The 14,987-nt window shown below is 41.8% G+C and overlaps 1 protein-coding gene across 1 annotated transcript in view; it reads left to right on the top strand.

The window, feature by feature from the left end:
• The window catches only part of CNTNAP2 (contactin associated protein 2), a 1,606,913-nt gene that overhangs the window by 1,508,035 nt on the left and 83,891 nt on the right, over nt 1-14,987 (top strand). Inside the window, exon 21 of the mRNA XM_075921713.1 lies at nt 14,367-14,460. Coding sequence (XP_075777828.1) covers nt 14,367-14,460 — 94 coding nt within the window. The remainder of the gene's footprint in view (nt 1-14,366; nt 14,461-14,987) is intronic.

Here is a 14,987-nt window from a genome sequence, read left to right as displayed (position 1 = left end):
TAATCCTGTAGAGTGCATTCAGTGTCAGAAATATTTAATTAACCTTCACTCTAACAATAAATCACTGCCATATATGTTCCATGGAGTTCAGTTTTATCACAACTCTCAGGGTTATCACTTATGAATAAATACAATAAGAGGTTCCCTGCTCTTCCCATTAGTACTCCAGCTGATATTATAAAGATAAATCTGTTCAATACTTAGTAAGTTATGGCTTTTTACCAGTCAGTCAGAACTTGATTAAAGTCTTAAACAAACATAAATATAGGCTTAAAAACAAATGTTTAGTGTGAATGATTTTACTTGTTGAAATTATGGCCCTCATCACTAATATAGACATATCAAAACAAAGTAACAGTGACTCTGTCAAAAGGGTTGTATATTACAGATTTCTCATTCAGTGACTGTGAATAAATCAGCACTTATTGCCTAATTAAACTACTATGTCATGTTTACAGTGTCACCAGCATCTCAAGAATTGTGTCCAGTATTAACTGCTGGTCTAGGCTTTAAGAAAACTGTAATTTTAAAAAACCAGATAGGCAAACATTTGATTTTTAGATCTGCTTTTTTGATAATGTGGACAACATTTAAATGTGCTTATAAGAATTCTTGTGTCTCACCTGTATTAATCAACTATCAATATCCGTGTCATATTTCCAAGGTTGCAGAAGTTCACCTGTGGACAAGAAGTTAAGTAAGACAAATGGGAAATATGTTATCCTAGTAAATGAAATGTCTAGAGTTGGGCATTAGGCCATGTAGGGCAAGTTTTATTTGTTTTGACTTCATTAAAGTCACTCATACTTCAGTAGGGTATTTTTCAGATCATAAAAAACAGAGCAGCCTCTATGTAACATCAAGGCTTGGTTGTGAAATGGTGTTTAGAGTTATTCTCACATCAGTAAAGCCACTGAGAGTTTTTCTGTTGACTTCATTGGGCTTTGGACTATGCCCCTGTAGAGCAATGAATTAAAAGCATTTCTGTCTTAAGGCTAGACTCTACCTCTTGCTTTCCAGCAGTGCCCCAGAATTCAAGGTTCCAAATGAGGATGGAATCTGGACACTACACTATTCTTTTCTAACTCCCAATTCCACTTATTTTTCCTGTTGTGCTATTTAAGAGTTATTAAGTTTGTTACAGAAGAAATAAAAACTGGCTGTATGTTAATATTAAATAAAATAATACCCAAAGGAACACAACAAAATATAATGTTAATGATCAGTTTCCTTATTCGGATATATTTGAAGAGTCTCAGCAGGTCTCAAAACGTCCATGCTTTCTTTTAAAACTATTTCCATGAATGTATTATATACCCCCAGGGCTATGTTACCACCCAGCCCAACAAATTTCTCCAGGAACACATTTGCCACTCTGTATATTTCATGAAGCTTATATGAAAGTAATATCTGTGTCTGGTATTAAATCTAACATACTCCTGTCTAGAATATGCAAAATAAGACTGTTTTCTAAATTTTCTTTTATTAAAACATTTTTCTTCTCTTGGGCCTTGATTTTGAAGCTTGGCTTTTCCGGGCATATTAAATAAAGATTTTGCAAGTGCTCCGTGCTATTGTCTCTCTGAAACCATGGAGTCTGGTATCTGAAATGCACCTCACAATAAACTGTTCTTTTATACCCATCCATTTACACTCAAATGTCACTCAGACTAAGTCATTCTGCTTTCAGGCTAGTAGCCAAAATATACCCTATGTTCGGAACACTGGAAACGCTAGCTGCTGTCTCACCAAAGATTTTATTTTCTTTTTCTATAAAGCTATTGTTTTGCCTCTGGAAGCCTGAGGGCTGTATTCCTAGTCTTGCAAAGAATTATGCATAAGTGACTTCCCTGAGACTCCCCATATGTAACACTTGGAAGGACCAGGGCCTGTGCCAGTGACACTGACACTCATGCTCAGAATACAAAATTCAGAGGTCACTGGCAAGTCTCTCCTTTGGCTGGAGGGAACTTGAAGCATGTGGGAAAAGATGTACTCAGGGAAATGGCGTGAAACAATCTTGGAGCACCCCGTGGTAGTGACAGGACTGTCTTATAAGCAATGATTGATGAATCATTTCAGATAAAGGGGGAACACAAGCCTGTTCACCAAAAGCTTGAACTGAATCCTTTATTTTTTGCAATTCAAAAATTTAGTAAATTTGGTGGCTCTGCTTTTCCCAGTTTCATCACAAGCAGGTATTAGGAAGACCAAAATCCTTTGAGAAAAACAGTGAAGCATTAGTTTATGACTGAGTTGAAATCAGAAGGAACTGGACATTTTGCAAAACAATCCATTTCCCAATTTCTAGCTTAAATTATGTATTATAGATATATAGATCACGTTGGGTAAGCTTCAAGATATTTGTATGATTTGACCCTTCTGAAGTTCCTTCCAAACTAGCAATGAGTTCAGAATAAAATTGAAAATGTCATGTTAGAGAGGAGATAATTCAGAATAAAGGGGTATGAGACACCTCTCTTTAAACATATCTGGTTTCTTCTGCTAAGTCATGGTCTGGAGAAGATCAGAGCACTCTGCATATGCCCCCAGGTTTGAATAGTATTAATATATCAAATATTTTTGTGATTATAGGTCCCTTTGACTTCAGTAGGGCCAGGATTTCATTCAGTCTGATTATCATTAGAGTCATACTTAGAAACTTCTTTCATATTTTACGGTCAGAAAGGATTATGATCATTTAGTCTGATCTCCTGGGGCATAATAAAGGCCATAAAATTCCACCCAGTGATTCCTGCAACTAGCATACACTTTAGAAAGATCTACTGTATAGATTTAAAGACATCAAGTAATAGAGAAATTCCATATCCCATGGTTATCTTTCCTAGTGGTTAATTAACAGAACTGTTAAAAGTGTACATCTGATTTCCAGTTTGAACATTGCTGATTTCAACTTACAGCCTTTAGATATTGAACAATTGCCAAAAGAGCCTTGTGGTATCAAATAGCCTAGCCCTGTGATAAAACGATGTCTTTGTCTTCTCTTTAATAAACTAATTAGATTGAATCCCTTTAGCCCATCATGATAAAGAATGTTTTCCACACAATGAATTATTCTGACAGTTTTTTGCTGAGCTTGCTCCAGTTCAAGATCCTAAATGTGGACAACCGAAATATACACAGGAGTGAAAGTGATCTCACCAATGCCTTACACACATGTAGTTATTCTTCCACTGATTTCCTTTACTCTCTGGCAAACACACAAAAGCCATACCTCAGCATCCATCTGACAAACAATGTTGGAAAATTCTCTTAGAGTACATCTATCTTGCAACATTATTTCAAAATAACTAGTGCTATTCAGAATTAACTTAGTCCGCATCTACACAGCAGACAGTTATTTTGAAATAGTGCCAAAATACTGTCAAGCTGGAGGACGTCTGACTCCGACTCCTGTAACCCTTGCTGTATGAAGAATAAGGAAAGTTGGAGGAAGAGTGTTCTGTTTTGAAATAAGTGCTGTGTAAATGCTCCCTATTTCAAAATAAACTATTTTGAAATAAGCTACGCAATTGAAGTATCCCCTGCTGTATAGATGCACCCGTAGATGTAAGGCTTCTTTTAGGCCTGGGACAATCTAGCTTTCTGCTAATGTTAATGCCACCAATCAATTGTAGGAGAGGATTATTCATAAGACAGAAATTCTTTAGCTACAAATGTTTTAATAGCTGAATTGAGTGAAATGTATTTTTAATCACCAGCCCCTTAACTATGTTCCAGCCAAAATCAATATAAATGTAACCTTTTCTACCAAACCAAAATTAATGTATTTTTCTAATCAGAGTGTCTCATCCATTCTATTAAGGTGACACCTGGAGAAATCTGAGGTAATTTATACTTTTTTGAATGAATAAACCTGAGCTCAATTTCAGGTTTATTCATTCAATGAAGTATAAATTATGCCCAGATTCCTCCAAGTGAAAGAGTGAAACTTTCTGCTGAACTCAGTGAACTAAACCGCCTGAAGTTTACTTTTCTTATTTATCCCATATGGAATACCTATTCTTTAAAATGACTGTGCTATAGAGAAACAAGCTCATAGCTATTTTTGAGGGAAGAACATGTTAGCACATGATTCAGTCATTTATACCAGATGGGGTTCTGAACCAACAATAAGAAGGAGTTTAACTCTGCAGTTTATGTAGTATTTGTTCACTGATAAAATAAATGTAAAAGGACTATATAAGAAATGCTCATAAGGGGGGGGAGAGGGGAGAGGTTAAAACTGAGCTTGTGATCAAAGTCCCAGGAGAGCCAACTGAAGTCATTCAATCAGAATGAACTGCAAAGAATGGAGCAACCAAACCTCAAAGCTGGTGGATATTCCAATACTTAGCTTTACCAAGCTAACACAAAACAGCTTCTGTAATACCTTACTAGTGACCAGTGCCGGACCGAGCCATAGTTGCGCACTGGGCAGCAGGCGCGCAGCACATGTGCAGCCCCACCCCCGGGCGTGCGGCGCCCCCTACCACTTCAATCAGGCGCCCCTCATAGGTTGGTGCCCCAGGCAGCTGCCCAGCTAGCCCCCGCCCCCTTAATCCGGCCCTGTGGTGACCCAGCCAGAACCCAACACAGTTGCTTAAAACAAGTCACCGTTGGGCCTCATCCAAGTCAATTACAAAGAGGATCAGTGAAAATCCTATTTATCATATAAGAAAGTTCTACTAATCCCAAAGGATCAGACACATTACTTCCCTGGTTAATGAATATTTCAGCTCTTACCCCAAGACATGCTTATAGTCAATTCCTATTAACTAAACTAAAATTTATGAAAAAAGAAAAGAGAGAGAGTATCAGTTAAAAGATCAGTATATATACGGATGTGAGCACAATTCTTGAGATTCAGATTCATAGTGGAGATGGTGAGATTTGTATTTGCAAAGAATTCTTTCAGAAATGATCCATAGGTTATAATCCAATGTTTTATTCAGGGTATTCTAGTTTAGGACTGGGATCTAAATCTTGTGACCCACACTTCCCCTGATGAAGTGTAAGCAGATTAAAAGCTTCCTGCCTGCTTCCGCCAAGCCTGGCCCACCATGCGCAGCAGCAGTTCTGGCCAGGCTGGCGCACCTCCCGCCCACAGTGGGCATCTTCAGGCTGGAGTAGCCGCCTGCCCATGTTGGGCAGGGGACTGCTCCAACCCCTGTCAATTAACCATAACCAGTCATGGTGTTGCTTCCTGGTTTAAACAGTTAACCATTCACATCTCTAATATACATCCTGCACTCTCAACTAGCACTGGTACAATAGCACTGTAAATGGTTAGGCACAGCGTAGGTGAGAAGAGGTCATGTCTATATGCCTTAACCTGTATATACCCTACACAGCTTTTTACATTCCTCCCATGTCAACACTTCTGCTATTTTTAGCAGTATAATGTCGTGCTGCTTCCCCACTGCGTTGAAACATTTCCCCACTGCCAGAGTCTTTCACTACAGTGAGGAAAAGCTCTGTCAGCTCCCTCCCACCAGACCATTTTCTTGCCACAGTCAAGGGTTCCAGTATTGGGGAGCTGTGGCACGTAGCTATATATATCTTGCAACCACCACAGATACAAGCAAATATAGATAAAGTCTAAGAGTTAGGCCAAGATTTTCAAGTGATGTTGGATAACTCAGTGCTTCAGGGCCTAATGTGAAATGCCTCAGAGGAGTCGCACTTTCTAGAATGTGCTGTCACCCTCTAGAACAGGAGTTGGCAACCTATGGCTCACAAGCCAAATATGACTCACTAGGGAGCCAGATATGGCTCTTTTGGCACCTCAGCTCAGCCCCTTCCTTTGGACCCCCACAGCAGGGAGCCTGCACTGGTGATACAGCCTTACGGCCCCCCCTCAAGATTGGAATACCAGTTCCGGCTTCCTGCAGGGGATGGTGGAGGGAGAAAGCCCTGGGCCTCCCCACTGGATCCAGCCTACAGGGAATAAGTGGAACCAAAACTGGCTCCATGCGCTGCCATTTTCCTTCCCTCTGCATGCGGGGAACAAGAAAAGCCAAAAATGACTCCGCACACTGCCGTTTTCCTTCCCCGAGCTGGGGGCCAGCCTTGTAGGGATGCACTTCCTGGAGGTTTCCCCTGCAAATCCTTCCTGGAGGCTTCTTTCTGGTGAATGGGAGCAAGTAGGTGCCTGCAACATGGCATGAAAGCAAGTAGGTGACCCCCCCTACCCCTCATGCCCAGATCCCACACCCCCACTCTCCTCACTCACCTCCCTGGCCAGACACCATGCCCTCAACCCACTCTTTCCCCTTCTGCCCTGGCCAGACAGCCTGCCCCCATCCTGCTCCTGCACCCTCCTTTGCTCCTGTCCCCTCCCCCTAGCCAGACAACCTACTCCCAGCCTACTCCTGCACCCTACCTCACACCCAAACCTTGCACCTTCACCCACTCCTGCACCCCATCTCCCACCCAGATCCTACATCCCTATCCCATTCACTGATAGCCCCGTCCTGCACACTTAACCCCTCATTTTTGGCCCCACCCCAAGAGCCTGGGGGAGGCCACAAAATCCACTCTCCTTGAAATCCAAGAAGAGTAAATTTGGCCTGAGGCCTTGAGCCTCAGTCTTCCCTGGACCTCCTCCTACCAGGGGAGTGAGGTGTTTTATTAGGGTGTTTTAGTTAATTTGGGTTAGGGAGAGTTAAAGGGTTTTTTTTCTCACTGGTGTGTTCCCAGGCTGATTTTTCTGTGTGCAAGTGGCTCCCAACTCAAAAAAGGTTCCCCACCCCTGCCACAAATATTGAAACCTTTTGTGTTGGACCTAATATTTTACTTTATTTAAAAATGAGGCGTGGCTAACAAGCCCCCAGTTGGGACCCAGCCCCCATTTGACCCCAATATCATAATACTCTTGCAGCCCCACACACACCAGCCCTGAGCCCATCATACACCTGAACCCCCTGCCCTAAGCTCATCATACCCTCACATCTCCAAACTCCTGAACCGCCACATCCCCAGACTCCTGCACCCCCACATCTCCAGTCCTCTGCCATAACACTCCCCAACCTTGTGCCCTGAATCCATCATACACCCAAATCCCCTGCTCTGAGCCCCTCATACATCCCAACCCAGACTCCTGCACCCCCACGTCTCCAGCCCTTTGCCATAAGATTGACAGAAGATAGCCTGAATGCATACACGAAGCTGGATTCGCCCAGTTATGATGTAAACTTCAAAGAAATGTGTTAAAAATGCAGCAGCAAGAGTTCCATTAAATAAAGTCTGTGAGTACAATGTTTCATTTATGCTATTATTAATCGTGTCAATTATCAATAATATTAAATTGTATATTTTCAGTCAGGCAAATGAGCATTCTTATACAGCTCTTTGTTGACCACTTGTTCTGAATTTTGATGTAGTTTGGCTCTTTGGCTTGAAAAGGTTGCTGACCCCTGCTGTAGATCAGACTCCATTAAAAGGTATCAAACTATATGTAAAAAATGAGCCACCCAAAATCAATGGTCACTTTTTAAAACCTTGGCATTCATTTATATGTTTTTCAAAACTCTTTCTTAAAACCATGTCACTAAACACTGGTTCTTCCCGATACACTATGCAGAAAAGATAATGCATATCATATATGTCATATAATAAAGGTTTATGTGTTTCTCTGTCTGTGAGCTCATTATATTGATATAATGCTGTTGTGACTAAATGCACAGAAAACGTAACAAAATATGCTCAGAAATAACATTAAAAGCCTAAAAAAATCAATGTATAAAATAAATGTAACCAGAAAAATATGGATTTTATATTATATGATAATATTTACTGGACAAATTAATGTCCCATTAATGTTGTCTTTGAGCACATGGGGTCACACTCTTTAATTTTAATAATCTGGAAGTAAATAGTCTATTATTGCTTCTGTTAATATTTGCTGTAAATCTCTTCAATTAAACATAGGGGGAAAGAGCCCACAATGAGCTGAAATTACCATAATGTTATTTCAGTTGATGGTGGCTAAGGTAAAGGATTAATTTGTAAGACAAATCTGGGACTTGTTTTCACATTAGTTTTCCTGTTACATTTTAAGATAATCATTTAGAAACATACCTAACTATTTCAGATTACTTTCCATTAAGCCTTCATCTGAGTTTGCATATATTTTACATATTGGGACAGATCCTCAGCAGTAGTAAATCAGTGTAACTCCATTGACTTCATTTAAGCTACCAGTTTACAGGAGTTAAGGATCTAATCAGTTTTTTTAAGGGGAGGAGGGAGACCTTATGTATTTACATTTTAACTGCAATGCATTTTATGCTGATTGCATTTCAAATGTAAAACAATGTGAAAAGCTTGTATTACAAGTGAATGCAGTTAATCCCTTTGGAAGAAGACTGTAATAGCATAAGCAGTAATTCTTAAATCACTGTAGTGCCCTGGAGAAGAAAATTTGGACTCTTACTTAAAACAAATGATAATTACAGCTATATAACAAATTTCATCTGAATATCTAATGCAAATGCTAATTAAGCTTCTCTACATCCCTGTTTGTTCCATATACATATTGCAGATGGGCAAACTGAGTCACACAGAGGTTCAAGGATTTACTCAGAGTTACTGTGCAAGTTCCTAGGTTCAGTCATATGCAGTCATGTATCCGTACTTACTCCTGCACTCCCTGAAGCCAATGATAAACCCCCACTACCTTCGGAAGTTTAAGATCAGGCCTTAAAGCAGTGATAGAGCCATACTTGAATAGTATTTTACTTACTAGGCCATAATGAAAAAAATGTGGCTTTGAAACTCTAATGCTGGGCCAAATCTTGATGTCCTCACTCTATTTTTGCTCAGGCCTCATTTAGGGAAACACTGATTTAAAACTGATTACTGACTTCAGTGTTTGGACTATTTATTGTGAAATGCTCCAAGACCACGCTGAATACTCACAGGAATATGGTAGTAATCAATCAGGATATGTATCAGGATATCTTCCAGATAATTTTGTGATTAGAGCACCATGTTGGACACAGGATACCTGGGCACCACGCTTGTCTCTGCCATAAAAGATAATTGTCCAAGAAAAGGTAACATTATTACAAAACTAGGTAAAAATAACATCAGAAGAAAATATAGGCAGTCTCTTCCCCACCCTGAATAAATAGGAGGGATGGATATCTATGTAGGGCTCAGGAGACTATTAAGAAGTGACCCTGGCCTCTACCAGCCTTAAGGGGGTATAGACTACCCAAAATACTAGATTACATTGCATTCTACATGGGTGAGCCAGGCACACTCATTGCTTTTTGAAAAGCAGTAAACTTAAAAAAAAATAAACTAAAGTACGCCATTGGCAAGCATAGAGCATGAGTTACACTATCAAAGAGAGTAGTGACCTAAAAGAAATGGAATGTTATTGAACATCTCCTTGAACAACTGCAACTTCAGATAAAGTCAGTGTTGCTGGCTTGCTTTGCCTCAAGCACTGAAACTGAACACTTTCCTCTCAGTTTGGTTTGTACTGTGTACACGGTGTAGCTCAAATTCCGCTCAAATAAAATTAATTATTTTTGAAAGAAAAGAAGCTGCAATGAAAACTCATCAAGATAATCAAACTGTAATTTAGCACAAGAAGCTGTAATGAAAACTCATCAAGATAATCAAACTATAATTTAACACATATTCATGACACCATCCTATGTGTATGCAAAAGATGTTTTGTATTAATTAAATAATGCCATATCCTTTTCAAATAGCATGTGATAGCACTAATTCCTTGTCTATTATGAGTCTTGCTCCACATTAGACTGAGAAATCACTGTATTTCGTAGGATGATTGCAAGCAGTTTAGTTCTAGCAGCTGATATCTGAGCAGCCACTGGATGGCAGTGAAGCATGACTTTTAGAAAGAATCCAGTCCTTCCAAGCACCTATGTTGTTTTAGTGGTAGAAATGTAGCTACAGTCTTGTTTTTTGTTTCAGCTATGTTGCTTTAGTCACTGACCTATAAATGTCCTCGCTTAGATTATTGTAAAATTGTGGTTTCTTTTGTTAGATTGTTTGAAATAATAAAAATAAGAGAAAAATCTCAACACTGACCTACCCTTCCTTAAGCACCATATATGCTCACTAAGTCTTTGTTGGTGAACATTATTCCCTTAAATTCATAGTGTCAAAACTAGTGAAGGCACAACTCACAAATGTTGGGTCTGGATATAGACCAGAGCTCGTTCCATGGTCTGGATTCATGTACCATCAGAAATCTTTTCCTTGTTCCTGTACCCATGAAAGAACCATTTCTCTGTATTTAAAAAGTGAAGGTTCGTCATCTATTTTAGTCATTTGTCCAAGTTCCTGTTTTTCTAGGGTAAGTAAATGGGTGGTTAAATTAGTTGAGTTGAGCTTCCGTGAGATCCATGAAGATATCTGAAACTTGCACTTTGGGGCTTCTTCATCTACTTTGCAGTTTTTACTTCAATTTGAACATTTCCATGCAGATACCAACAGCAAAATTTCACCAGCTCAAAATACTCAGTGTGGGCTCAATTGAAGATTTGCCATAAACCCCACGTATAGAGCAGACTGAGAAACAGATTATGATTCAGAGATTCAGAGATTCACAATCTGCCTCTTGGTTTCCCCCTCTCTGGCACAGCATATCTCCCCACACATTGACATGTACTGGCCAGCACTCTGGATGGAAAAAAGCAGAGTCAAGGTTTAGGTTTCTCCTTATTTGTATCTACCTACATGAGAGAGAAGAGAAACTCCCTCACACACTTCTCTCCATGATATAGGTAGCTGGTGCAGGGATGAAAGGAGAATTCCTCACTCTTCTTCATTCTGTTCTAGGCAGCACAAGTATCGCTACATGTGACTGAGGTTTTCTGACACTTCCCATTACAAAACCCTATTTTCAGTTACTTGTAACTTTGCCAAACTTAAACTGTTCTGGGAGAAATTTCCCATGCCTGGAGTCAGTCTCAGGCACTCTTTTTGGTAGCTTCAGCTAAGATGGCTATAGTAACCCCATACTTCAGCATGTTTTGTTTTAGTGGGTTTGGGGTAGGGAGATTGTTTTAAATGTACACAGTAGTGTGTGTTTATATTAGAGAAGGCCAGGTCAAAGAAGTTTCCTGGCACTTGGAGACGTTGGTGAGGTCTCTGATGGTCAATATTTCCAGTGGGAGTTCCACAGTTTGGGACTGGCCCCCTTCAGAGTGTCATTGTGCCTGAGGAGCAGAGTTGGTAAACAGTCTTTATCCCAGAGCATGGGCCCAGCTCATTGAGCACCTTGAACAGAAGCACCAAGATGTTGAACTGAGGTCAAATAGATAGCAGAGGTCATCTGTATTGGTGAGGAAATGCACTGCAGCAGGCATATGAAGAACAGGCCATACCCTGGTCCTATGTAATGAAAAATAGATTAGCCTTGTAGTCTTCCACACATGAAACTTGCACTAAAGTCAAAAGATGTTTCCCTATGCAACAGACGGGTGGAATCGGTGCCTAACATTTTTTGATAAAAATCCTCACACTGAATGTCAGTTTAATTTCACTTTTCTTTCCAGGTTCATTATCCAGCCATAATGAGATCTATGGAGCAGGGACCATGTTTTTGCTATATGCTTTTACAGTTACTAGCACACCAGGGTCCATGACTGGTGCTCTTAGGTACTCCCACAGTGCAAATAAATATAAAAGTTGTCCTAGTCATCTCAAACTTACAGCTCTCACTGCTATAATGCTGTGCTACAGGAAAAAGAAATACAGTAAACTTCCGATAATCCGGCACCTTTAGGACCCAGGGGGTGCCGGATTATCAGATATGCCGGACTATCAGAAGGGGGAGCTATGAGGGGTCTGGGGTGGGGTGGGGGGATGCTACCCCAGACCCCCTCATAGCCCTCCCTTCTGATAGTCCGGCTCTGCCCTAGGAGTCCCCGATTCAGCCGCCGCTGGTCAGTTTCAGCAGCGGCTGAATCGGGGACGCCTGCAGCAGAGCAGCTGGGGTGCTGCTGGGTTGGTCCGGTAGCGCCGACCCTTGGCGCCGCGAGACCAACCCGTCAGCACCCCAGCTGCTCTGCCCCAGGCGTCCCCAAGTCAGCCGCTGCTGATACTGATCAGCGGCTGACTCCAGAAAGCCAGAGGCAGAGCTGCTCTGCCCCGGGCTTTCTGGAGTCAGCCCTGGTCAGTATCAGCAGCGGCTGAATCAGGACGCCTGAGGCAGAGCAGCTGTAAGGCTGCTGGGTTGGTCCCACAGCGCTGAGGTTTGGCGCTACTGGACCATCCCAGCAGCACCCCAGCTGCTCTGCCCCAGGTGTCCCCAAGTCAGCTGCTGCTGAAACTTATCAGCGGCTGACTCCAGAAAGCCAGAGGCAGAGCTGCTCTGCCCCAGGCTTCCTGGAGTCAGCCCTGGTCAGTTTCAGCAGCGGCTGAATCGGGACGCCTGGGACAGAGCAGCTGGGGCGCTGCTGGGTTGGTCTGGTAGCGCCAAACCTCAGCGCTGCGGGGACCAACCCAGCAGCACCCCAGCTGCTCTGTCCCAGGTGTACCCAAGTCAGCTGCTGCTGAAACTGACCAGCGGCTGATTCCAGGAAGCTGGGGCAGAGCAGCTCTGTCTTGGGCTTCCTGGAGTCAGCCGCTGGTCAATTTCAGCAGCGGCTGAATCTGGGACAGCTGGGGTGCTGCTGGGTTGGTCCCGCAGCCCTGAGGGGCAGCGCTACTGGACCTACCCAGCAGCACCCCAGCTGTTCTGCCCCCTGCTTCCCGGATTCAGCGCTGGTCAGTTTTAGCAGCGGCTGAATCGGGTAAGCTGGGGGCAGAGCAGCTCCAATGGTCCGGCTGCCCAGAGCACTTCCGGGTTCCTGATGGTGCCGGACCATCAGGAGGTCCGGACCGTCAGATGCCGGACCATCGGAGTTTTACTGTATTTAGATAACGCTTTTTCTTAGTGAGTGATGGAGATGGAGAGTTCAAAGAAAACATTAGACAATTTCAAAATAAAGTTCAGTTTTTCTGGGCCTAGTTATCTTCCCATTGACAGTGGCTTTACTTCAGTGCAGTTATCCTTGATTTAGAGAAGCGTAAGTCAGAGAAAAAGCAGGAAAATTAGTTCTATTCTGGTTTCCCACACACATGAGCGTGATTCTCCTCCCACACAAGAATGACTCAGAAATAATTCTCTTGAAGTCAGTGGTGTTAGACTAATATAAAACTAGTTGTGAGAGACTGAAAAATCAGGCCCTGCGTAATTATTTCAAGCCTGTTCCTGACATGCCTCACTCAAACCTTTGTTAGTCAGGAACCGTGATGATTCTGATGACAACATCACTGAATGCTGCACTGTTTTGGATTCCTGACTCAGATTTAAGCCATTACCATTTGTCCTCTGAAAGAAGAGGGGTCTGTTTTCCTTATCTGATGCACATGTAACTCATATTAATATTAATGGAAATTATGCATGTAATGCTACATGCCAGTTTCCCTTTTACCATGGAAACTGATATCAAGTACTTAATTTAATGTGTGCTTTGTAGCACCTACTGTGGTTAATGCATTCTAATTTTATTTTTAACTCTTTGTCTTCACCTGCCTAAAATTTCTGGGGGGAAAAAATCTTCTCTTAAACTGAAATTTTACATGCCTGCTGGAAGGTGAACTTTTTCTTGTTGCAAGTCTGAGGAAATCTGTTCAGCCATTTTTTGAGTTATGTGAGACTGTAAAAAAATTATAATTTGTCTAAGGTAAGAAAATATTACTACAATCTTTTCCATGCAGTTAATTCAAACATGACTGAATCTTAAGTCTTTAACATGGTATGTTCATGTATGACTAAGCTTTAAAGAGTTGGTGGATAATAAAGTTGCGTGCAATTGAAAAGCATATCTACATTTCCTAAAGGTCCTATGGCATAACCAGTGCATTTTCTTCCTGCCCCATTTAATAAGCCCAAGAGCTACTGCATTCAGACGGGTAGTTTGTATAAGCAAGATAGAGAAGTTAGTTACCAGTAACTGTAGTTCCTTGAGAGTATTGCCTGCATATAGTCACGTTTGTAGAAATAATTGTGCTTGCATGAGCTCAGAATCTTCTAGAAAACAGTGTTCCTTGAGGCCTTTCACACCTCACATATTAATTCATTGTGCAGGGTTCTGAGAGCATAATAGGAGTGTTCCCAACTACCCTAAATTTACTCCTCATCACTGACAGTATAGTGAATTCCCGGCAAAACTTTGGTTTGACCTTGACTGTGGAGGGTGCTATCAACGGTATAACAGATAAAACAAGATCATCCAGAAACAGAACTCTAAATGGGGCTGTAATCTCCACATCACTAGCAGTGTAACAGGATATGATTCTAAAAGTCTCCTCTTGTTTTTTACTTTCCTCAGCTTGATCACTATCCTCCAGCAAGTTACAGTCTGCCAACAACATCTGATATTCAGTTCAACTCCCCAAAGGCACTCTTTCTGGGAAAAGTTATAGGTGAGATTACATTTTATAATTAACTTTTTATGAGACATTTTCAGAGAGAAAAAAATATATGTAAGTACATGAGACTGTGATAGTCATAGTGTCTGCAGTAAGCCACAAATTGGACATCTCATGGAGAAACAGTGATTTTTGGTTAAATGGGATATAGGTCAGCTGGGGGTACTATGTTGTTACTGCAGAGGAAAAGAGGACACATAGGTAAACCAAGAATAGAGTAAGCTATAGCTAATATGTACAGAATGCAGATCATATATAGGTTGGACCTCACTGGACTGGCACTCTTGGGACCTGGGTGGTCCCAAACAAGGGGATTTACCAGATCATAGGAGGTCCTTCCTCTCCTGACCTAGCTGGCATCAGATTAGGGTGCCAACCTGCCCCCGCTGTTGTCCCAGTCCCCCAGTGCGCTCCCAGTCCCCCAGATGCCCCTGGCCCCACTGCTGTCAGAGCCAGAGTGCCATGGCTGGAGCTGCGCAGCTGGAACAGAGCTGCATATCCGCTTGGCTCTGAAGTTGGGG

Source organism: Pelodiscus sinensis, chromosome 2, assembly GCF_049634645.1.
Source record: "Pelodiscus sinensis isolate JC-2024 chromosome 2, ASM4963464v1, whole genome shotgun sequence".
Lineage (NCBI taxonomy): Eukaryota > Metazoa > Chordata > Testudines > Trionychidae > Pelodiscus > Pelodiscus sinensis.
Note: the sequence above shows the minus strand (reverse complement) of the source record. Positions and strands in the feature narration are given on the sequence as shown.